We start from the raw sequence: 26,682 nt of genomic DNA on the forward strand, positions 1-26,682 counted from the left end.
CCTCATAGGGTGCCAACCTATCTTTGGAGTGATAATCGTTGTTGTAGGCAAACTCCACTAAAGCTAGCCGCTCATCCCATTGACCTCCAAAATCCAAAACACTCATGCGAAGCATGTCTTCCGATGTTTGGATCGTCCTTCAATTTGTCCGTCATGCGAGGGTGGAAAGCCGTCTTGAAGTTCAAGCGTGTGCCAAGTGCCTCCTGCAACTTTCTCCAAAACCGAGAAGTGAATCGGGGCCCTCATCGGATATTATGGAAGCGGAACTCCATGCAATCGACTATTTCACGAATATAGAGCCGGGCATACTGTGCCACAGAATATGTAGTCTTCACAGGTAAGAAGTGAGCTGATTTGGTCAAGCGGTCTACAATTACCCATATCGAATCATATCCTCGCGTGGTACGAGGCAACCCAGTCACAAAATCCATAGTGATCATTTCCCACTTCCATTCTGGGATAGGGAGCTCTTGCGACTTCACCGACGGTCTCTGGTGTTCAAACTTCACCTTCTGACAAGTCAAGCACTTGGACACAAAGTCTGCTATGTCTCTCTTCATGCCATTCCACCAATAGCTATCTCTCACATCATGATACATCTTGGTGGAACCTGGATGGACACTGTAAAGTGTGTAGTGTGCCTCTTGCATGATTTCATTTCTGAGATTGTCCACATCGGGCACACATATCCTAGAACCTTGCACTAGGGCGCCATCATTGGCAAATCCAAACTCACCACCTTCGCCTTGTTGTACTCTTTCTATGATCTTCATCAATTGTTGGTCTCTGTGCTGGGAAACTCTAACTCTGTCCCTCAAGTCTGGCCTCACTGAAAAGTGAGCCAACAATACCCCATCATCTGAAAGATCTAGGATTAAACCTTGATCCATCAACTCATGTACCTCCTGAATCAACAGTCTCTTCTCTCTTTGAAATGTGCGCCAAACTGCCAGAAGATTTTCTGCTTAAAGCATCTGCTACTACATTGGCCTTCCCAGGGTGGTACTGGATGGGGCAATCATAGTCTTCCAGAAGCTTCATCCATCTCCTCTGTCTCAAGTTTAAATCCCTCTGTTGGAAGATGTACTTCAAACTCTTATGGTCGGTGTATATCTCGCACACTTCACCATACAGGTAGTGTCTCCAGATTTTTAGTGCAAAGAATACAGCCGCCATTTCCAAATCATGGGTGGGATAGTTCTGCTCATGCCTCTTCAGCTGCCTTGAAGCATAAGCCACTACTTTTCCATTCCGCATCAAAACACACCCTAGGCCAACTCTGGAGGCGTCACAGTACACGGTGTATCCTTCACCGCTCATAGGTAGTGTTAACACAGGGGCAATGGTTAGACACTCCTTATCCTCATCATTATAACTGACTCTATCGAGCTCTCTTCCTGTCCTTTGCATCTTATCCACTTCCCTTTTCCTATTTTTGGTATTGTTGGTATCATTTCAACCTGCTGTACTTATTCCTTAATTTTAGTCCTATCTCATCCTTACACCTTTTCCTTCAAAGATGTCTATCCCATCATCAACTTTAACTTTCTTTTTATTTCTTAGTCTTATCTTGAATACTAGTTTCATTACTTCAAGAATTCTAACCCTATGATTTACTCCTACCAGCACATTCTTCACCTTATGTAACACTTATAATTACCCATAGAAATTTTTTTTTCTTGTATCCCCTTTTTTTTTTTTCCAACTTAACTATCAGAACATTATCATTCCCTATCAGCCTTAGTAGGAAATTGCTTATCCTGGATGAATATGAGCCCCATAAACTATAAGTTCCATCTGAACTAAAACTACTGTGTAGGAAATATGTGTCATGCCTTAATTCCAAACAAGATACTTCACGTGTTCATTCTCCTTAATATAATCATATATCGCCCATAGCTTTCTAAACTTCAACCTCAAATTACCCATCAGCAACAATTTCATCTATTAAATCTCAACCATAAATAGTACTTCCTCCAGCTCATAGTTTAAAACAGTTGCAAGCCTTAGTAGCTAAATCCTGTCATTACTCTGTTCGTCCTTTTATACTTAATACTAGGTATGCACTTACTGTCATTCTCATATCAGGAAATTATGTATGAATTTGTGCCTACTAAACTCTCAATAACTAGGTCTCCTTGACTCAGTTTTTGTTCCTTATATAACCTTCTAGAACCAAAAGCACAAGCTAAACTTGAAAAGAAAGAAAATATCCTCTTATATTCAACTACACCCGATTGTCATATTATAACGTTTCACCTAAGTTTCTTGGTCTTTATCTCCAAATTTCATCATCTCCTAGAACAATTATGCTCTACCTATAAGTTATCATTTGCATAAACCCTTTACCGTACCATTTTCCTTCTTGACATAATATTTTATAATTTATTAACTTTACTTATACTCGACCTATGATTCATATCTATCATCGTTTTTATTGTGCCCTTAACTTTTGTTGATTCCTGAAAGATTTCTCTCACTAATAAATTCTTCCAACACTAATTCCACCCTTATCTAGGGTCATTAATTTGATCCCTTAGGTGACTTTTATTCAACTTATCGCTTACTAACTTCTCTTTCTCTACCTATTTAGGTAGTCCGCAATACCATCGCACACCTTCTAACATTTACTCATTATTATTGTATTCCATACCTCCATCACTTTTCTCACTAATGTGGTCCCATTTTGGGTTTTCCATCCTTGTCATTCTCCTTGCCAAGAATAACACTTAGCCTATCCTATATCTTAACTTTGTTCCTTTTATTATGCGCTCTTTAGGTTGTCCTTTCATTTATTTCCTTTGTCTTACCCAAAATAGAACTTGACTATTCTATCCCTGGTTCCATTCTTCTTCCTAACATAATAGGTACTTGCTAACTATATCTTTCGAGTCTCTATCGCGTTATCATGTCTGTGCTACTCAGTTTGGTCCTTTGACCACTCTAGCTAGTACTTCCACTAGCATTTAGATTATATTGCATCTGCAATCAATTGCCCAAACTTTCATTCGCACTTTCTTTATCCATTGGCCTTCGTGATTTATCTTCGCTAATTTATTACTCTTAACACTATTATTATTATTATTTTCCATGTTTACTCAATTCCAAAACTTAAGATTTGGGCACCCAAACCCGTCATCCAATTCAAAGGATTTACATCCATCGTGATCGATTATATATGATTCCTATAATGGAACTTGTATCCTCTCCGTGATACCCGAGCCAACTACTCTCTACCACACTCTACGGTCCCATCCGGGACACTATTCCATAAGTCATCATTATCGGAATAACCTTCGATCCATTCTCAAAAGATAGGACTATATCCTAACTTGCGCAACAAAGGTACTACATCTACCACCTTGCGTAACCATGTCAAGTTAATGACTCTTTTATCATATCATAGCTCTATAAATCATCAATTCATAGTTTCGACCTTCTCTAGGTAGTAGAGTTGTACTTTATTCCATCTTGATACACACAAGGTATACTATTCTCACTCTATAAGTGTCACCTTTACTTTGCAACTAGTCCAAACCTGCAGTCCGATGGCAACTCTTGATGTAACTCTAGCTCATGTTTGAGATGGCGAGTCATGACTCTAGTTATCACCCAACTGTGACCTTTCAATCTTCTAACTCTAAACTTTTAGCCAGGAGTTCCCAACACCTCTGAAAAAATGGAACTCTGCTCGCATAATCTGTACCAAAGCAAGCCATCTCAAACACCCTCATTATGGAGCACCACGGGGATGCACGCGACTCTACACAATAATCTCATGTCGATGCATGTCTGCGACTTACAGGCGGACATCGAGAACATTGTATAGTTACTACGATATGTCTGACAGACTAGGTCTCCTAATTTCTTATCTCTCTGAATCTTCTATTATCACAAACTTATTACATTTGGGTCATCTACTGATGACTGCCAGTAGTGTTATCCTCATCCTTATCTAGGGCAACTTTACTTTTAAGACTCAATTTTATGTACTCTTTTCTTACACGAAATGTGCATACCATTTAAACCCATACTGACAAAAATATAACATTTCTTGGAGTACGTATCCTCATGATAGATCTCACATGTCTACTAACTCTATTTCACATTTACATGTACTCCACGAAAATCAAGACACTAAGCGAGGTAATCTTATATTTCCAGGGTATAACGTAGAATCTAGAAACAAAGAATTACAGGAAAAGACAAGCAGAATCCTATACTCATGTGACTCGTATTATACTCTTCTGAACACTTAGTTAATTTTTCCCTATGAATCGGAGCCTAAGCTCGATACCACATTTGTCACGACCCAACCTATGGGCGGACCAAGACTAGGACACAGGCCACCTAAAGCCCCAGAGGCCGTAGTAAGCCTTAAGCTGTTCATTTACCCAATTCTAAGGCCCATTGGGCCCAAATTCAAGAAAACAAGCGGACAGTCCGCCATAAATGGACTTTCCAACGGGAGTTTTCGACTCACCCGACCTTTAAACTCAATATATAGTCAATTGGGGAGCTAAGCTCACCCTCCACATACTCATCAACATAAAATAATTGGGAGCTCAGCTCCCTCATCCAATCCATCAAACATGCATAGCACATTTAAGTTTCTGGTCCAAAAATAATAATTTAGTTTCTGCACCCAAATCAAATAAACATTTCTAACACATGCGGAAATTCTAAGATTTAACAAGTTTATACAAAGCAGTAGTAATCGACTGCGAGAGAAAGCGAGTTAACCTCAAAAAATATCCTCCTGTGGCTGTAAAAATTTTTGAGCAGAGTGAGCGTTCGACTGAGAGAGTAAAATATCAATTTTAACCATAATCTCTATAACTATCTGTAACTAATGCACCTGTAGCGTGAAATGCAACATCAACATCATATTCACATCATAGCATCAAAAGGTAATTTGGAGCACTCACGCACCTGTAGCATCAATCATAATATATTGGGAGTTGATCCCTATCTGACTCTCTTAGATCCAACTGGTGCCGTGAAGAACTCAAGCGGGACTTTCGCTTAATAAACCAAATCGAGGGTCCCAGTGAAGAACTCAAGCCGTGACTACCCCTCGAAGGCGGGTCCCAGTGAAGAACTCAAGCGTGACTACCGTCCTATCCATAGTCCACACCACATCACACGCGCACGCACGCACCGCTCCAAATTACCACAACAACACTCATGGCACATTATGATTATGAATGCAACATAAATCGTGCCTAGAGTTTAACTACATAAATATATGCATATAAGTGATGCATGGGCATCTTGAACATATAATAATATCGAAATTATAATTAAAATTAATATTTTACTCACGCACTTGACGACAAATTACCGTGTGGTGGGCGGAGGAAGAAGGTCATCGGCTCACGACAATCATATTACATTTATTTAATACAATCGACTCAATACAAACAAAGAAAAGACCAATTACGTCCTAAGTCGTAGAAAATCCGTGAGTCTCCCTATACCTAGGACCTACCCAACCTGCAAAAGGGTTCAAAACACACTTTTATACTCACAATCCATATATCAATAGTTCAATCATATCACACAGCCCCTCCTGGGCCCATCAAATCAATCATTCATCACAATATGTAAAATTTTAATTTAGTCCTTATAATTGATCATTTTTGCAAAAACTGCTCAAATAAGCTCTAAAAATTATAAAACTCTGCCCCGCGGTCCTTAGAAATATTACTAAGCTATTGCAAAAAGAATCGTAATTTTCTAAGCTACCACGAATATTTTATGGATTTTCAATCCTATTTAAGCACTAGAAAATTACGAAAAAGAAAGGTTCGGGTTTACCTTTGCCGATTCCGACTTCGGGAACGCGCTCGGGATGCCTAACAATGGTGGGGTAGCCAAAACCTCGATCCAATTCGGAGACTTTTCCGGTAGTTGGTGCATGCAGCGGAAATTCACAGATCCGGACAACTGTCGAATTTTCGCGAATTGAGGATACCTACACGAAGCCCAATAATAATATATAAAAAATCAGGGGTGTTACATAATAACTCTCTCTTAATTTTTATTACATTTAAGTCAATAATTAAATTAATATGACATATTAATAATTAAATATAATTATAATATATAACTTTCCATAAAAACATAATCTGGGCCTTTTGTTGGAACTAGTTCGGACCTATCAGGAAATGGACTGATGGTGATTCAAGTTCAAACACGAACAAATTATTATTTTCTTCTTTCTACAAAATCAGGCGGACCACTTGGTACTTTCCTTAATCCTTCCCTTCTTGTTCCTCTGTCTCAGACTCAGAGGACCTTCTCAAAGCTTTTACTTCTTTCAATCTTCAATACCTTCCGTTGTAAACTCTTTCTTTCAATCTTCAGTTCATAGCTTCTCCTCTCATTACTCACTCTTTGCAATGGATATTGTGACTGCTGTTGGAGGCTCTATCCTCTCCGTTTGCTTTCAGGGGCTCCTCCACAGGTTGAACTCCATTGACTTTATGAAATATATAGGCCAAGGGCAAGTCTTGACTCAACTCAAGAAGTGGGAGAAGATGCTCAAGAGAATTCATGCGGTGCTTGAAGATGCAGAAGAGAAGCAGACGGCAAATCGATTGGTGGAGATCTGGTTAAGCGATCTCAGAGACTTGGCTTACGACCTGGAGGATATCATTGATGAACTTGCCACGGAGGTTCAGCGACACAACTTGGAAGACAAATCTGTTCGTACAAATAATAAGGTGCAAAATTGTTTCTCTATCATGTGTAATGGGGTGAATGTAAATCTAAATACTGTTAAGTTTAATGCTGAGATGGTTGCTAAGATAGAGAAAGCTGGTGCTAGATTAGATGAGATCATAAAGCAAAAAGATGAACTCCGTTTAGCAGAGTATACTAGAAGGAGGGTCAGCCATGTGACGGAAAGACCGCCCTCAACCTCTTTGGTCAATGAAGCGAAGGTTTATGGTAGGGAGGAAGATAAGAAGGCGATGCTGAAATTGTTGAATGCTGAGACAAATGATGCGGAGGTCTCTGTGATTCCTATAATTGGGATGGGTGGCCTCGGCAAGACAACTCTAGCTCAGCTTGTCTACAATGATGCCACATTGGAGTTTGATTTGAAAGCCTGGGTTTCTGTTGGTGAAGATTTTGATGTTTTCAGGGTCACCAAAACAGTTCTTCTTCAAATGGGAGATAGTGGTGATGATGAAGATTTGGATTCACTCCAGGTAAAATTGAAGCAAAAGTTGCTTAAACAAAAGTTTTTAGTTGTTCTGGATGACGTCTGGACTGAGAACTATGAGCAATGGACTGTGTTTCGGAGTCCTTTTGAAGCAGCGACGCCTCAAAGCAGAATTATCGTCACAACTCGCAGTTTGGAGGTTTCATTGATGATGGGTACTACTCCAGCTTATCCTCTAAAGGAACTATCGTATGATGAGTGCTTCAACGTGTTTGCCCAACATGCTTTGGGAGCAACTAGTTTTAAGGAGCACTTGGAGCTGAAAGAAATGGGTGAGGAAATTGTCAAAAGATGTGGAGGATTACCTTTGGCAGCAAAAGCTCTTGGAGGCATCTTAAGGGGTAAACCAAATCCTAATGTGTGGAAGGAATTGTTGAGCAGTGAGATATGGGAATTACCAAACAACAAAAGCAATATTCTTCCAGCCTTAAGGTTGAGCTATCTTCATCTTCCACCTCATTTGAAGCAGTGTTTTGCTTATTGCGCAATATTTCCAAAGAATTATGAAGTTGACAAGGATGAATTGGCTTTATTATGGATGGCTGAGGGTTTCTTTTATGACCAGAAGGAAATGAAGGATTGTGAAGGTTTGGGTCATAAATATTTTGATGATTTATTATCAAGATCATTTTTTCAACAATCTAATGATAATAAATCGAAATATATAATGCATGACTTAATTCATGATTTAGCTCGCTTTGTTAGTAGAGGAACATGTTTGCATTTGGTTGATAAGTTGGAGAGTGCAAAATTATATGCAAAGATTCGACATTCGTCATTTATTCCTCATGGCCGAAATACTTTTCAAAGATTTGAAAGCTTTTATGGAATGAAAAGCTTGCGGACATTTTTATCATTGAGTTACACTAATGAGCAGTACTTCACTCCTAGATACTATTTATCTAGTAATGTGATGCATGATTTGGTGCCAAAATTAAAATGCTTAAGGGTGCTATCTCTAACTCATTATGAGATTGTGGAGTTGCCGGATTCAATTGGTGCCTTAAAGCACTTACGCTACCTTGACTTGTCGCGTACTAAAATCAAAAGGTTGCCTGAATCTGTGGATAAACTTCTCAACTTACAGACATTGAAGTTGCGTGATTGTTTTGAGCTTATTGAGTTACCAAGAGGCATCTGCAATTTACTCAACTTGCGGCATCTTGATATTATCGGCACATTGGAGTTGCAAGATATGCCACCACATATCGGTAATTTGACTAGTCTTTGCACGTTGACTAAGTTTGTGGTGGGGACAATCAATGGACGAATAACAGAGTTGAAGAAACTGAATCTACAAGGGCAACTTCATATTACAAGTTTGAAGAATGTGTTAGATATTGAAGATGCAGATTTTGCCAATTTGAAGGATAAGCCTGGTATCACTGAATTAAACTTGGATTGGGTTGATGACGATGAATTTTCCTCTGGTTTTGGGAATTCAAGTGATGAAGAACAAGTTCTCAACTCATTACGGCCACATCAATGTCTGTCAAGCCTCTCAATTAGTTCATTTGGTGGAAAGGAATTCCCATCGTGGCTTGGAGAGCCTTCATTCTCTAGCATGGTGGAGGTGGAGCTGACCAATTGTTGTCAAATCAAATTATTGCCACCACTCGGACAATTGAAGTCATTAAAAAAGTTGAGCATAGAAGGATTGAGTGCAGTGAAAGAAGTAGGTGTTGAGTTTTACAACGATGATTCATGCTTTTCTTGTTTGGAGACACTAGAGATTAGTCATATGTATCAGTGGGAGCTATGGTCATGGTCTAATGGTCTGTGTGAGGATTCTGTGGCAAAATTTCCTAAGTTACGTGAGCTTCGAATAGTATATTGCCCCAAGTTGGTTGGAAAATTGCCATCTTTCCTTCCTTCCTTGGAAAAAGTTGATATTTGTGATTGCCAGCTGTTAGTTGATTTACCAAAAGTACTTCCATCTCTTCTAACACTCTCTATCAGTAGATGTCAAGAGAGTGTGCTCAGGAGTGTGTCTAATGCCACCTCTCTCACTACCTTAAAAATTGAAGGTGTGTCAGGGTTGGTGAGATTGGATGAAGCCCTTACAAAGACCTTGGGGTCACTCGAAGTTTTGGAGATTTGGAGTTGTGATGAGCTGAGATACTTGTGGGCTGATGGAACCAATTTAGACTATCTTACTAGTCTAAAGCGTTTGGAAATTGTTGAATGTAATCAGCTTGTGTCATTGGTAAATGGAGAGGAAGGGCTTTTGCCTTGCAATCTTGAAGTTTTGGAGGTATACAAGTGTCCTAATCTGAAGGAGTTGTCCAGTGGGCTGAGCAACCTTAAGTCTCTCAATGATTTGAGAATCAGCTCATGTGGAAGTTTAGTCTCCTTCCCAGCAAGGGGTTTGCCACACAACTTGATACGCCTTATAATCGGAAGGTGTGGTTCTTTGGAGTCATTGCCCGAGGGAAATGTGGGTCACTGTAATTACAGTAGCGAGATGTCTCATCTAGAGGAATTGTATATCTATGAATGTAAATCTCTCAGGTCCTCTCTGAATGGCAAGTATCCTGATTCCCTTAAGACTCTTAATATTCGCAATTGGACGACACAATCATTAAACTCCCTATATTATGGGCTTTCTCATCTCACAATATTACAAATTTGGAATTGTCCTCAATTAGAGTCATTTCCAGGGATGGAATTGCACATCCCTACTCTTAACTCTTTACAAATTTGTGATTGTGAAAGATTGAGGTCTCTCTCCAGTCATATGCAAAACCTACAGTGCCTCCAATATTTACAAATATCCACCTGTCATCAATTAGAATTGTTCCCAAAAATGGGATTGCCCAACCCAATGCTTGTTTCTTTTCAGATTTATGGATGCAAAAATTTGAGGTCTCTACCCAATCACATGCAGCACCTCACTTCCCTTAGATCTCTGAAGGTATCATATTGCAGAGGTATGGAGTCCTTAACAGAAGGGTGTTTACCTCCAAACCTATCTGAACTTTCGATCTATGAATGCTTGAATCTGAAGCAACCAATGCCAGAATGGGGACTCCACAGACTCGCTTCTTTTAAAAAATTGACCATCCATGACTCGGGTTCAACTAGAGATATGGTTTCCTTTCCAGATGATGATGGCTTACTGCTTCCCACATCTCTAACTGACCTCAGAATCTCTAAATTCAAGAATCTGAAATCTATATCCAGGGGTATCCAAAAGCTCATCTCTCTTCAAGAATTAGATATTCAGTTATGCTGGGAACTCCATTCCATCCCAGATGAGGGCTTCCCTGCTACACTGGAAGAACTATCTGTTTCCTGCTGTCCTCTACTGCAAGACCGTTGCTTAAAAGATAGAGGAGGAGATTACTGGCCTATTATTTCTCATATCCCCCGTATCCGGATAAATTAATTAAGGCTCTGCAGTACCCCAACAATCAGGTAATATTCCTGCAGTACTTATAATGCTTCACAGAAATAAATATGTATTCCTACTTATTCTGAAAATTCTGCAATGCATGATCATTCCTGATTATTTCCAATATCCAGACTTCTGTTGTGAGTTGGGACAAACAAGGAATTTTGTATCTGCAGCATTCCATCAATCAGGTATTTGCAACTTATTTTGTAATTTGTTATTGTAGGATCATTTGCATGCTTCTCGAGAGTGAATGTCCCGTTTCTTGTAAAAATTATGCTGCCTGAAACTTTTGCCTAAATTTGATTTAGGCGCTATTGGTTTTCTAGATGAAGCAAGTTGTTCTGGTTTGCATTTTGTAGTCTATCCTGGTTTTCCAGCCCATCTTACTCCAAAATTGCAAGTCCAAATGTGAGCATCAATTCCTAAAAGAGTCCAATTCTATTTGCTTAACTTTCATGTTTGGAAACTCTGTTGAGTGGTATGCATTTTTCAACAATTGAAAGTCAAAGTGAGTAAACATTCACTTAGTGGCGATGGTGTGGCCATTCTTTAAAACCAAAAAGATAATTTAAATTACATAACTTCAATTCACCTTTCAATAATTTCAAACGCTCAAATTTAATTGAATTTTATTATTATAAGAACAATAATTCCATAAATGTGAATTCATGGACTCTTGACAGAATTGAATTGAATTCTACAACGTGATTTGTTTTAAACTCTGTTACCAAACATGATTTTGCTTTTGAGTACATTATAATGTGAAGGAAGATGTTACTGCCTCTGATAATGTGTAAGCTGCTTGATTGTGCTGGAGGTATTTTTCAGTTTGTTCTTTTTAACTCGTCTACTATTCAATTATTTGGTTCTCCAATGAAATTTTTTCTGTACATACAAATTTTCAGCATATGAGCCAGCGCTGCTGTCAAATGTATACAGAGATCAATATTCAAATCACAAAAGCAAAGGAAAAGATCAATTTTCTTCCAACTGAAATTCATTTGTGATAATCCATATTATTTCTAACTGTTTGATCAGGGAATTTCAGCTTCTTGGAAACAAATGGAAGAATCATCTTCCCTTCCTCCCTGAATCAGAATTTCTCATATAGCTGCTTCCTTTCAGGTATTTAAAACTGTGGCTTCCTAACTCCTCTTTTGAATTGCAATAAATGGTTTTCAATGTGTTTTCTTGTATACTGGTGACGATGCTGATTTTAGTATGTCATCGCAGAGAAATGGTAGAAAGTGAGCTCAAGACTTCATCAGAGCAGGGTGGGATTCATTGAAAATGCTAATAGGAGAATGCTTCCAATTTCATAATATTATCAAAGGGACATTTGAAGAGTTATTTAAAATGAGATTCAGGCATAGCCATCTTGAAAATCAAGAAAGTAGCTTTTTCCAATGATCCTGGCTGTGTTTTATGCGCAGATTGTAATCTTCTAGTCTCAACAAAAGATCAATAATGCATCCTCAGCTATGCACGTATGAAGAGTAGCCTTGCTGTTCTCTATTTTGTGTTCTCTTTATTCTAAAATTTTCATTCCTTCATTAAGCTTCCAAACTAGTTTAAGGGACTGATTATTGGAGCTTCATGATTGGAACAAATTTCAGTGGAAGAAATGGTGACAATGTTGTAATTCTAATTTCACTTCTTGCCTAGAAGCTTGAAGTGTTTTTTGTTAAGATGGTTATTATCTTTCACTGTTGCAATATCCTACACTGGTTCAAGCCCAGCAGTCTTGGATTTGGACATTTCTTGTGGACAGTGGTTGCTACATAGCAAGATCTGGCCTGGGCCTCAGTTGGGGTTTGGATTTTTGAAAAAAGAATCCAAATATAAATGAAATTCCATCCTTAATTTCTTAAAATAAATGGATTACTATTTTCTTAATATAAAAGGAAAAAAAAAAAGAACTAATATTTTCTTATGAGATTAAATTAAAATTACAAATAAAGTGTTACTACTTAAAAAGTTAAATTAAAAATCTTTATATTTAGTTTCTGTTTATTAAAAAGAAGTCTTTCATTAAATTTTCATTATGTTTTAAACTGACCAAAATACAAAATTAATTTTATAATTATTAATCTATATTTATATAAATATAAAAAAGTTTGTATTCAAAATAAGTCCATTTTTACATGACAAGTGACACTTTATTAGACTTTTTTCTATTGGCAAATTTACCTATATTTTATTATTATTACTATTTAATATGTGACTTTTTATTTTTTAATATTTAATATTTTTATTATTAATAATAATTAATATGTATAAATTAAATAAAATTTATTAGCCTTATGATGTATTTAGTAGAAAGTTAAAAAATCAATGGTTATATACTACCCTTATGAGTTTTAACTTTCTAAGAAGGTAATTATTAATTTAATCTCTTAAAGTTAACATTTCATCCCTTAAAATGGTATAAATATTAATAAGATAAAAAATTAATTTAATTTTTTTAAATTTCAAATAATATTAATGAGTAGTTAAAAATTATAAAAGTAATAATTACTTTTTATTAACCTTATACCAAACACTTTATAGTATTACTATTAATTAATATGTGACTTTTTAGAATAATTTTTTTATTATATATATAATTCATTAGTCCTATTATTATCATTAATTAATATGTGATTTTTTTAATATCTTAATACTTGACATAAAAATTTAAATACAATTAATATACATCTATAATCATAAATTATAATTATAATATGTGATTCATATCTACGTCTATATAATCTATTAGTCCAATTCTCGCGCTACGTGCGAATAATTATAAAAATTATATGAATTAATTATTTAACAAATATTTTAATAAAAAATAATTTTATTTTAAATTTTAATAAATATATATTATTAAAGTCAAATATGAAGTATAATTAGACATAAAAGGCATAAACATATTCATTAATTAAATATGTAATATAGTCCTTTTAATTATTAGGTATTTTGTTATTTCTCCATTTACTTTGTAATGATCAAAGGATATATATATATATATATAAAATAAGTATTCATAAGTAGTAAGTGCCATACTAAAAATAATATAATAAGTAAAGTTTTAAGATATTAAAATTACAAAATACTTTAAAAAGTAATATATAATAAACTTTCAATATTTAATTATATGATTAATATGAACACACTTCCAAAGACAAAATTAATTATAAATAAATATTAATATTTCTACCTATTTGCTTGGCTGCTTCCTTCAATATTCATATCGATTCACATATATAATGCAATATCATGCTTAAAAAATTAAAAATTAAAAATAATTGAAATAATATAAAAATTTTAATCCATTTAAAATAAAATAATATATCAACAGTTGCTTTTGTTTTTCAACTATTATAATAGCTGTACATTTATACGTCGCATTCAATTAATTTGATTCCAAATTCTCCATTTATATTTGTTAATTTCTTTGAAGACTTCACTAATCAATGAATTCATCGATCAAGAAGCTTCAACTTATTTGCTTGGCTGCTTCGCTAAGCAACAACAAAAGGATTACTAAAAATGTGAAACAATAGAGATAATAAAGTTATTTTATGTATAAAAATTAATTTATTTTATTAAAATATATTTTAGACTGTTTTTATGAGAGAATGTAAAGATTTAAAATTTAAATTTAAAATTATGTCTGTTGTATTTATTATAATTATAAATTTCAATACAAATTAAAAGTTTCATTTACTTTCTCTCCCTCCTCTTTTTTTTATTATCTTTCTTTTTTAAACTGGGTTTACGTACACATTTAGAAAAAAAATAAAAAGTTATTTATATAAATTAAAAAAATTTAAAAATAAAAATAAGTAATATATTTTTATTTATTTATTTTTATTTTAATGTGTAAATTAATATTAAAAAAGTACAATATATATTACTTTATTATAATTAAACAAATGATCAATCTAAATTTAAATTAATTAAATTAACTTAATTAAACTAACAATATAAATTGATTAGATTAATGTATATATATAATAATAAATAATTAATTAATATTACAATTTCAAATAAATTCAATTAACTTATTTAAAAAAAATTCATATAAATAAATTATATATTTTTACTTAATTGAATCAATTAAAGGATTAATTCACTAAAATATATGATCAATTTAACATGTCATATATTTAATTGATTTAATTAATTGAAATATATATTCAATTGAATCATTTAAATGATAATTGTTATAGTTGATTCAAATATATATAAATAATGTGATATACTATGACATGTCGCATACTCAATTGATTCAATTAACTAAATTATATATTCAATTGAATCATTTAAATAATAATCGTCACAATTGACTCAAAATATTTATAGTTAATTGATTCAATTGACTCAAAATATATATGGTCAATTGACATAATGTGACATATTACATAATCAATTGATTCAATTTACTCAATTAAGGGCTCAATTGACAAAAATATAAAATTAACGTAACATGTTACATACTCAATTAATTCAATTAACTAAAATATATGATCAATATAACATGTCACATACTCAATTGATTTAATTAACTAAAATATATATTTCATTGAATTATTTAAATGATTATTGTCATAATTAACCTAAAATATATATGATTAATGTGATATTGTATACAATCAGTTCATTCAATTTACTCAATTAAATGTTCAATTGACTAAAGTATATAATCAATGTGATATGTCATATACTCAAAATGGTTCAATTGATTTAAATATATATTCAATTGAATCAATTAAATGATAATTGTTATAATTGACTCAAATATATATGATCAATGTGATATTACACACAATCAATTGATTCAATTAACTCAATTAAAAATTCAATTGACTAAAATAAATGATTGAAGTGACATATTACATACTCAAATTAATTCAATTGATTTAAATATATATTTAATTGAGTCAGTAAATGGTAATTTTCATAATTAACTTAAATATATATAATCAATGTGACATGTCATAAATTCAAATTGATTCAATTGACTCAAATATATATTCAATTAAATTATAATTTTTGCAATTGACTCAAATGTATATAATTAGTGTGACATTACACATAATTAATTTGATTTAATTGACTCAATTAAACACTCGATTGATTAAAATATATGATTAATGTGACATGCAATGTCACGACCCAATCTATGGGCCAGACCGGCACTAGTACCTGGGCCAGCCTAAAGCCCCCGAGGCCCGTAGTAAGCCTAACTATTTATTAACCCAACTCTAAGGCCCATTTGGGCCCAATTTCAAGAATTCAATTAGACAGAGTCCGGCCATAAAATGGACCTTTTAACGGGGAGTTTTTGACTCACCCGACCTGTAAACACAATAAATAATCAATTGGGAAGCTCAGCTCACCCTCCACATACTCATATCAACATAAAGATAAATGGGAGCTCAGCTTCCTCATCCAGTCTATCAAACATGCATATAATAATAATATTACAGGTCCAACATGATAGTTATATTACAGACCCAAATTGAATAAATATTTCTAACACATGCGGAAAATTCTAGAAGTTTATAGAATTACACAAACATGAATAGACGACCTGCGAGGGAGAAAAGCAGGTTAACATCAAAAATATCCTCCTGTGGCTTGGAAAAATATTGAATAGGAGTGAGCGTTCGACTCAGATAGTAAAATATCAATTTTAACCATAATCTCTATAACTATCTAAAACTAATGCACCCTGTAGAGTGAAATACAACAACAGCAATAATTTCACATCATAACATCAAAAGGTAATTTGGAGCACTCACACACCCAGTAATATCAATCATAATATATGGGAGCTGATCCCCTATACAGCTTTCTTAATCCAACCTGTGCCAGCGAAGAACTCAGCTCGGACTTCCACTTAAATAACCAAATCGGGGTCCCAGCAAAGATCTCATGCCGTGTCTACCCGTCCTATCCATAGTCCACATCACATCACACGCACGCCAACGCACGCACACTGCTCCAAATTTCCACAACAACATCCATGGCACTTTAACAGTTGTGAATGCAACATAAAACGTGCCTAGAGTTTAACTACATAGATACATACATATAAGTGATGCATGGGCATGCTTAAACATATAATAATATCGAAATTACAATTAAAATTAACATTTTACTCACAGACTTAACAACGATCACTGTGGCGGCTGGGCGGAGGAAGAAGGCTGTCCCTGCTCACCTGACAATTTTATTACAATCATTTAATAAATTTGACTCAATACAAACTAAGAAAAAGACCAAATACGTCCTAAGTCGTGCCGAAAATCTGGCAGAGTCTCCCCTACACCTAGGACCTACCCAACCTGCAAAAAGGGCTCAAAACACACTTCTATATTCACAATCCATATATCCACAACTCAAGCACATCACACAGCCCCTCCTGGGCCCATCCAAACAGTCATCCATCACAATATGTAAAATTTCAATTTAGTCCTTATATGTAAAAATACTTCTTTATTTTTTTAAATGTGATGGATAATTTTGAATAAAAAAATTTAAATAAAAAAATAGAAAGAGTAAACATTTTAAACCATTTAAAATAAAACAATCACCAATTACTTTTTCTTAAATGATTGTATAATTATATGTCCCATTTATTTAATTATAATTTGGTTTCAACTTTTTTTATTTATTTTTGTTTATTTCTATGAAAACTTCACTATCATCCAGGAAACTTCAACCTGCTTGCTTGTCTCCTTCCTCCATTATTCGTGCCGATTCAAATATAATGCAATTTCATGTTTAGAAAATTAAAGTCCGTTCCTTTCCAAATTTTTAGCTTTTAGTTCTCTTTCTCATTCAGTTTTACCCTCTGCAATGGAATTAGCTTCTGCCGTTTGGAAACTCTGTTGAGTGATGGGCATTTCGCAAAAATTGAAAATCAAGCTGAGTATGCATATATTTAGTAGTGATGGTGTGGCCATTCTAAAAAATAAAAAAGATAATTTAAATTACTTAAATTCAATTCACCTTTCAATTATTTCAAATACTCGAATTTAATTGAATTCTGCTGATTTAAGAATAATAATTCCAAACATGTGAATTCTTGGCCTCCGTTAACATAACTGAATTGAATTCTACCAATTAAACAATGTGTTAATGTGTTACTGCACATGATTTTCCATTTGAGCACAATATAATGGCAGAGGAAAATGTTGTTGCCTCTAATATTGTGTAAACTGTTTGATTCTACTGGGGGTATTTTTCAGTTGTTCTGATTAACTCATATATTGATCAGTTTGTGACAATCCATGTTATTGCTAAATACATGATCAGGAAGTTTCAGCTTCTTGGGAACAAATGTAACTATGGAAGAATCATCTTCCCTTCCTCTCTGAAACATAATTTCATATATAGCTGCTTCCTTTCAGGTATTGAAAACTGTGACTTCCTAGCTCTTTTATTGGAATGCAATAAATGGGTTTCAATGGGCTGTCTTGTATACTCGTGCTAATGCTGATTTCAGTATGTCATCACAAAGAAATGATAGAAAGTAAGATGAGGACTTCTGTAGATTTGGGTGGGATTCACTGAAGATGATGATAAAAGGAAAATGCTTCCACTTTCATGATATTATCAAAGGGACACTTGAACATTTATTTTAATTAAGAATCAGTTATAGACAATTTGAAAATCAAGCAAGGAGCTTGTCCATTGATCCTGGTTGCCTTTAATGAGCTGATTGCAAGCTTCTAATCTCAAAAGCTCAGTGATGCATCCTCATCTATGCTCTTACGAAGGGTAACCTTGCTGTTCTTTCTGTTTAATATATTGGAGTGTTTTTTGCTTTATTTCTTTTTTATATCACAGTAAGTTTATACTAATGTTGAGAAGTTTATGAAGAATTTGATGAATAAAAGCTTGAACTACGCAATTACAAGGACACATAGCTCCCAGCCCAGGTGCACTACATCTAAATTGTAACGCCCCACTAGTTAAAAAAAGTCCCACGTCGCAGGGTTAATCACTAAATGAATAATTTGAGTTAATCATTGATTTATGGTGTATTTCGACGGAGTGAATGAAGATTTTATAAAGTAAGATAAGGTAAAATAATAAAATGTAAGGTGGGTGAATTTGAAAAAATGAGGTTTTGAAACTTTCGATTTTGAAACTTTCGAAAACGTTACCTCTTTTAAAAAATTTTCATATCAAACAAATATAATATTTTAAAAGTCTATCTTATATCTTCTAAAACTTGCTCCTAAATAAACTGTTTGAGTGAAAGTTAATTGAGTAAGTTAAGACTTGAATTGTTAGATAAATGATTTTGCATTATTATTTATTAGACTTTAAACTCAGATAGCTTTTATTTTTCAATTAAAAAAAAATTATAGCCTCAACCCCTTTACAAATAAATCCAATTTAATTTAACAAAGCCATAGTAAGTTGAAAAGAAACTAACAATTGATGTCAATTCCAAATAAAAATATTATCAATTCTATAACCAATTAATTCCATTTTCTTGTTTTAACAGAGCATCAGCTTTTGTCTGCAACTCAACGCAAGGTTTTAATTAGGTAGCCACTAATTTATATATCTATCAACTGTCTAAACTTTAAGGAGAAATAAGAAAAATAACATTTAGTCTCAATCGATTATAAATATGGGTTCAGTCGAATCGATTTTAAAACTAGTTGAAAATTCATAAGAAATTAAAATTAAAGTATTTATTCATTAATTAATCCAAACTAATCAATTTTAATTTCATTTGAAATCAATTTTAATTAATCTAATTTTAATCGATTCGTTTCAACGTCAATTTTGAATTTAATTAATTCAATTTCTATCAATTATGAATAACACAATTCATATAAATTCTATACTCTATTGAAATAAATTGTATATAAAAAAGAATTTAATTAAATTCGCACAAAATTATATATTTAATTTCTGTTTATTTAAAAAAATTAGTTTAATTTTTTTTTATTGTAAATATAAAAATTAATAAAAAATAATTAAATTAAAATTTTGTGAAATTTTAGATTCAGAATAAATGTATTAAATAATCAAATTCCGTTAAAAAAAATTATGCTTTGAAAACTAAACTTTTATTTATTTATTTATATTTTAACTTTCTACCCTAAGGTATGCTAGCTAATTATTTTCTACACATTAATTATCCTATCTTATGCTTCTATATAAATATTTTCTTCTCTTCTTTTTATACTCTTGTATTTCAGTAATCTCCCATGTTTTCTTTAAACTTAATTATTTTTGTTCATTCTTCCGCTCCTTTGACAAAGAGGCTTCTTCATGGGTAAAAGAAGCATTTAATGCTGGAGGATCACCTTCAGCAACAGCCTCAACCGATTCAGTTCTTGGGGAACCATTTGTTGTTGGAATTAGTTGAGCTTTTTCCTTCAACTCCTTGCTTTGACCCCATAGTAACAAGTACAGTCCACACACTACTAATGCTGCCCCTAGTATGCTGTTCCCTTGCAAGCAAAAACACAATAAAAAATATCAATCAGCTCTAACTTTGTGATATTAAAGTTATCTTAAAACTGTAAGGTTTCAAATTCGAGTCCTAATTGAAGCCAATTATAAAAGACGAAAATAATAAAATATAACATTAGAGCTGCATTAGCTGTAATTAACCAATTGGGACTTGAGCTAGAAGCCTCAACTTTGAAAATGACTTCGATGCCACTGAGGATTGTAATAGCATTATTGTAAACATTTAGTTGTAAATACTGTTGATTTTAGCAGTAAAAACCAGTATTTGCTGTTGTATTCATTAATGTTCATACCTTCCCAGGTGCAGTTGTTCTTCTAGCAACAAAGACCCTGAAATGGCTACGAGAACAAGTGACAGAGGGTTAAAACTAGCCACGAACACTGGGCCTCTCTTGGTCACACACCAAGCAATAAGGATCACAACCAACCCAGAAGACACAATCCCCTGCAAACAAGGAATATTTCTCATATATTTACCAATTTCATTTTTAATATTTTCTAGCATTTTATTTATTTTTAATAAAAAAGTAAAATTTTATACAATAATAATTTATCATTTTAATTTGTCATACCGAATAAGCAACTGTAAGGAGCCTAATATTCCATCCCAGCTTCCATTGGCTCCAATTTCTCTCCAAGCATAGGGCCAAAGTAACACATTGGATTGATCCCATTAGGGACATTAATGCTGTGCTTGAATAAGGACATGGGTATTCCTTGCTTATTTTAGTCTGCTCCCACAACATTAAAAACAATTATCTAATTAAACCAAATTAAAAAAAATCAAATATTTTAAAAATAAATAAAAATTATGCAAGTATACTGAAGATAATATAGCTAGGGTTAACTATTATCGTGCCAGATATATAAAATTATTCTTGAGACTACCTATAAGCTTAAGTTTTTATGTCATTCAAGTTTTGATCATCCAATTTATTAATTAAATATTTCAGCATAAGATAAAGTAAGTCTGTATTTATTCACGTTTTAATATGACTCTCACCTACAAACTTAAAATTTTTAAATTGAGTATTGACATGCTTAAAATTAAAAAGATATAAGATTCTTAAAAAAAAATTGAGATAGAATGATTAAGCAATTATAGCAATGGCAGAAATTTAATTAGCATCTTTTCTAAACTGACCTGAAGTATCAACCATAATGCAAAAGAGAGGCAGCTACCCAATGCCATGGCAGAACCAAGAATATAATTCCCAGTAAAGTGGCTTGCCTGAATCTGATGACTGTGTTTCAAAAGATGAACATTTGTAGACCAAATTTTAATTTCTACACCTTTGTAGAAAGTTAAAAGCATAGCTCCACCTATTCCTATTGACAATCCGAATACCTTGGCCTTCCCTACTGTTGTCCTCAATCTCAATTTCTCTAACCTGAAATGAAAAATTAGCAACCATTACAGAACTTTCTGCAATATATATATATAAAAGAAATGGTTCTTCTGTGTTTCATCAAAAGGGAAAATAAATAAATAAATATATACCCAAAAGAGGTTGCCAGGATTAATGTTATAGCAGGGATAAGGTTGGTTGCAGCAGTAGCAAATGTTGCAGAGGTCAAGACCAGGCTTTCCACGTACAAGTTCTGAGCCAGCGTTGCCCTAATAATCAAACCAGAAGATATAGAAAATAAAGGGTTATATGAGAAAGCTCTCCTATTTTATAAATGGCGTAAAATATGGGCAAATTATATATATAGTACTTTGAAGGGTATGTAATAGTAAAATATTTAAATATCAATTTGTATTACAAACTCTTATCTTTAATTTGAGTAACGTAAACCACATGAAATTTGGTAACTGATTTTTTTTAAATTATTCACACTGACGTGATATTTATTAAGTTAAAAAAATATATATTTCTATGCACTAGTAGATTTTGTTAAATAAGTTCTGAATTATTGAAATATCGATATATGTAATTTGGATGATCAAAATTATAGATAGAGAAAGAACATGAGAGAAACCAGAGAAAAGTTAATTGTAAAAATAACCTATAAACCGACTATGAAATGTCACAATGAATTTTTTATTATTTAAATTAAAAATTTTAAAATTTTATATTACAAATTAAAATTTATATATTTTACTATTATATATCCTAAATTGAGAGGTACTATACATATAATTTACCTGTAAAATACGTATATATTCATATATCTTACCCAAATAACCCACTAAGAAAAGCTTGGACAAGTATCATCCATGTGAATTTTGGCCTTTTCTTCCTATGCATATCAAGCCAAACTTTCATAAATTAGAATACAATCAATTGAAAACAAATAAGGAATGTTTTCTCTTTTTTGTAAATAAAAAAAAAAAAAACCTATTAAAATTTGGCAGAGAACATAAAAAAATTAATTAATGAAACAAGAAAAAATATATATACCTTTCAAAGATGAAAGCAAGAGGAGCAACAAAAGCTGTGCTAAAAAACCAGCGATAAGCAACAAGCACCCTCAAGTTCATCCCATCATTTGCAGCCAATTTGTAGAAAATATTCATTCCAACATATGAAAATTGGATCAAAACCATTAGCATCACAGGCTTCAACTCATTTTGAACTTTACTAATATACCTCATTCTTATCACAGCTCTCTCAATACCCAAAAAGGATTAATCACCCTATCTCAAAAAAAAAAAAATTACAAGAAATGAGAAGGGGGAAAAAAAAAACATAAATCAGCAGAACAAGAAAACCAAAAGGGTACTTGTTATATAACTATTGCAGAAGAAGATAGAAGATGTCTATAAATAGCTTCTGGTTTCTTGCAGAAGCAAGAAAAAGCAGCAGTTTGAAATTGCATTACTGTTGTCTAGATATCCATTAAGACTCGATCTTTGTTCTTGTGGTAAGGTTTATACCCAGCACCTGTAAAGGATCTTTAGGCCTTATTTTACATTTGAAAGGTGATAGCTAGGGTAAGATTACAAAGTATCATAAGCATCGTCGCTTCTTAGTGGAAGAACACACCCACCCATTGTTATTTTAAGCATTAAATTCTTCTGATATCCTATGATTGGCAACTATAAAATTACAGAAAAAGGGCAAAGAAATCTAAGTTATTAGTGTCAGTTCTTTTATGCTAAAAGCTGAGTGCAAGATTCAATCACTTTTCAATGGGTCACCACCCCATATGACTAAATAATGAAAATTTTAAAAATTAATATCTCTCTCTCCCTCTTTTTCATTGCATGCTCTAGTGATCTTACACTGGTTATGATTGCTGTTTAGGTTTAATCTTTGTAATGCTTTAATGTCAGATGATTTGTGTTTCTAATCCTTTTTATTTTACTTAGCTGAAAAGAGTAAACAAGACCAACACATATATGTGGGAATAGAAGCTATTTGATTGGAATTTTTTTCTATGTTTTTCAATAAATTCATCAGAAATTCTTTAAGACAAAAAAATGTACAAATGAATTATCAATGTTCAAAACAATCTTTATCATTTAAAAAATCATAACTTCAGGAGTTATATATATATATAACTTACAAGATATAAACTTCTCTACAAGCGAGATGGAACTTGAACTTGCCTAATCTGATTTTATTAGTGATTGAAGTTATATCACTCAATTGACAGAGTTATATTCAAATACCACTCCCTTCACTCTCCCACTAAGAAAAAATGAAACTTGTATTGTGGTGGAAGTGAAGAAGAAAGGCCATATATATACTTAAGAATCAGCAGAGTTCAAATTCATCATGTCTAGCAACTATCATAGCCAAATTCATCATATTTATCATAACTAAGTAAATTTCTATATGAATTGAAAGGATAACAATGCGGCCAATCTTAATTATGTTAGGATATTAATTTTTCATTATTTTCTTAATACCTAATTGCTGTATTTTCTATTTTTTAAGTCATTAATATTGGCTTTCTATTTATGAAATAATTAATATATCACTATTCATGAACGAAATTGCATTTAATTTTTTTTTATAAAGATTCAAGTTTCATAATTAACTTACTAGTTTCAAAAAACGAAATTTACATGAGAGAAATTATATGTTTCACCTAAAATAAAATATTTTTTAATAAAAAATATTTCTTTAATTAAAGATAGAATATAAATATGGCTATAATTTTGCATAAGTAAATTTAATTATTTATATAAAAAAAATAAAAAAATAACTTAATTTGTAGGTTCTGATATGTTGATAGAGCATTTAGTTTAACCAAGCAACGGCCAACACACACTCCACTCGATGGCAATCTACAATTACTATTTGACTTCATGATCTTTTTAAGAATCCCATCAGATAACCTCAAAATATGAATCTATCTACAATTCGTATTGTACTCTTGTACAACAAAGAAAATAATTCATCCAAAAACATTTCTTAATTAAGAGGAACAACTCTATAAGAAAGAGATAATATTACAAATACTCATTAAGGAAAAATCAAATACACTCAATATCTATCAACAAGAATAGATTTAAATGGATGTAAATCTTGAAGTTATTAAAAAAAACGCAAATAACTATTACTAGTGGCCACCCGAAGAAGAACAAAATAGAGTCGAGGAGAAGATGAAAGGTCTAGAAGAAGATGACAGGACGAGGAAAACTAACCTAAAATAAAATACTTGTATTTACTAACCCTCTTAAGTAAAATTATAAATTATAATAGGAAATTAATTAAATTTTGAAGATTTTCTTAGTACCTAATTACTGCACTTTCTATTTTTGAAGTAATTAATGTACTTTCTGTTTATGAAATAATTAATATCGTTGTTCATGGACCAATTTGCATTTTTATATTTTTTATAAAAGTACAAATTTCAAAATTAATTTAATGATTTAAAAAAACGAAATTTATATGAAAGAGATTGAATCTTTAACCTAAAATAGAATTTTTTTTAACAGAAAAAATATTTTATCACTTGAAAATAGAATACAAATATGAAAAATTATCATATGACTATATTTTTGCATAAGTATATTCAACCACTTATATAAAAAATAATAAAAAGCATTTTAATTTAGAGGGTCTAATAATATTGATAGAGCATATATTTGACTAAATGGAGAGCAGCACACTCCATTTTGATGGTGATTTACAGTCATTACTCGACTCTATGGTCTTTCTAATTAGGAGCCCCATTAGATAACTTTCTGTTATTTTTATGTGGCTTGAATTTTAGATATATTTTTCATGAACCCGAATTGTGATCCGATCTGAAAATTTCGCTCTGCGACTGGATTGGGATAAAAAGTGAGATCTGTGGTGATAGTAGAGGGCACGGGCTATAGGGTTGCAATATTCTACCCTTTGTTGTAGAGTTGTGAGATATTCAAGAAACACACTGTGGTTATGGTTGAGAGTTCTGAGTAATTGTATTTTATTTTTTTCATCATAGTGAAATTTTTTCTCTTATCTTGCCCGTGGACATAGACCTTACAGTTAAACCACGTTAAATCCTATATTATTATTCTTCTTCTCTTTTCTATACTGTGTAATTGTGCGATTTGTGTGTACCTTAGATTTGTGTACCTGTTATAACACTTTCAATATGAATCTCTCTACACCTCGTATTGTACTCCTATCCAACAAACAAAATAACTCATCCAAAAACTCACAAAAAATTCCTAAATTAGAAGACAACTCTATAAGAAAGAGACAAAATATAATAAATTCTCATTAAGGAAAAGGCAAATACACTAAGATCTATCAACAAGAATAGATTTGTGAACTTTGTGCAAAGGTGAAACTAGAAATTCAAATTTAGGGGGCCAAACATAAATATTAAAATGAAACTAAATGAATTGTTGACAAAAAATATAGAGACTAAAATAAAATTATAAAATATTAAGATATCAAAATTAAATAATATAAAAAATATGAATTAATTTACACAAAGATAGAAAAATTGGAGTGGCAAACAGTAATTGTTTCAAAATATACTAAAATTTATAGAAAAAATTTTAATTTAAAAAATTTTAGGGGGCAAACAGTTTCCAAATGAGTCTAGACCTCGGAGTTATTGTAAAAAAATAATAATAAAAAATAAAAAATAAATAAGAAAAGAAGGGAGGATAGCCAAAGGCGAAAACCCTCACCAGTTGCCACCTAGAAAAACAAAATGGAGGAGGAGAAGATGGAAGGAAGAGAAAGAGGAAGAAAAGGTCCAAAAGGAAGGGGAAGATTCACCTAAAATAAAGTACTTATATCTCTTATAGGTTGATAAGGAAGGAAAACTCAATAATTAACCCTATTAAGTTTATAAATAAATTTTAATCATATGGTATATATATTTATTTTGTATAATTTTAATTATTAAATTCAACATAATGTTTAAATTTTAAATTTTTAAAATGTAATTAAAACCTTTAAAAATTTATATTTGGTTCATTAAAAAGTCATAATCTAGAGATGTTATTTTACATCGTAAATTTTAATTAGTAAAAAGTCTTTAAACAATACTATCATAGATTTTTTTTTTCAAAATAAATATAATTTTAATATTTAATTATATTTTCATTATGAATTTTTTTTCACGTGATAAAATAATCATTTCTCGACAATTCATG

At 32.3% G+C, this 26,682-nt stretch overlaps 2 protein-coding genes across 6 annotated transcripts; one reads left to right on the top strand and one right to left on the bottom strand.

The window, feature by feature from the left end:
• Positions 1 to 6,198: 6,198 nt before the first annotated feature.
• On the top strand, positions 6,199 to 12,343 carry LOC110670641 (putative disease resistance RPP13-like protein 1). 5 transcript variants are annotated; one of them, XM_058135054.1, is made up of 4 exons: positions 6,199 to 10,648; positions 10,757 to 11,036; positions 11,667 to 11,753; positions 11,862 to 12,343. In XM_058135054.1, exon 1 carries the CDS (start codon positions 6,405 to 6,407, stop codon positions 10,617 to 10,619), a length of 4,215 nt encoding a protein of 1,404 aa, XP_057991037.1. In that variant the 5' UTR covers positions 6,199 to 6,404; the 3' UTR covers positions 10,620 to 10,648; positions 10,757 to 11,036; positions 11,667 to 11,753; positions 11,862 to 12,343. The 5 variants fall into 5 exon arrangements, with proteins under 5 accessions (XP_057991037.1, XP_057991038.1, XP_057991035.1 ...); XM_058135055.1 differs by having other exon boundaries at positions 10,757 to 10,816; positions 11,534 to 11,753; XM_058135052.1 differs by having other exon boundaries at positions 10,757 to 10,816.
• Positions 12,344 to 19,874: 7,531 nt separating this feature from the next.
• Positions 19,875 to 22,725, bottom strand: LOC110670603 (WAT1-related protein At1g25270-like). Its single transcript, XM_058133239.1, has 7 exons — positions 22,529 to 22,725; positions 22,305 to 22,367; positions 21,625 to 21,741; positions 21,268 to 21,514; positions 20,696 to 20,854; positions 20,417 to 20,568; positions 19,875 to 20,094 (listed from the first exon to the last, which is right to left on the bottom strand). Exons 1-7 carry the CDS (start codon positions 22,720 to 22,722, stop codon positions 19,875 to 19,877), a joined length of 1,152 nt encoding a protein of 383 aa, XP_057989222.1. The 5' UTR covers positions 22,723 to 22,725.
• Between the last annotated feature and the right edge of the window lie 3,957 nt (positions 22,726 to 26,682).

Source organism: Hevea brasiliensis, chromosome 14 (assembly GCF_030052815.1).
Source record: "Hevea brasiliensis isolate MT/VB/25A 57/8 chromosome 14, ASM3005281v1, whole genome shotgun sequence".
NCBI lineage: Eukaryota > Viridiplantae > Streptophyta > Magnoliopsida > Malpighiales > Euphorbiaceae > Hevea > Hevea brasiliensis.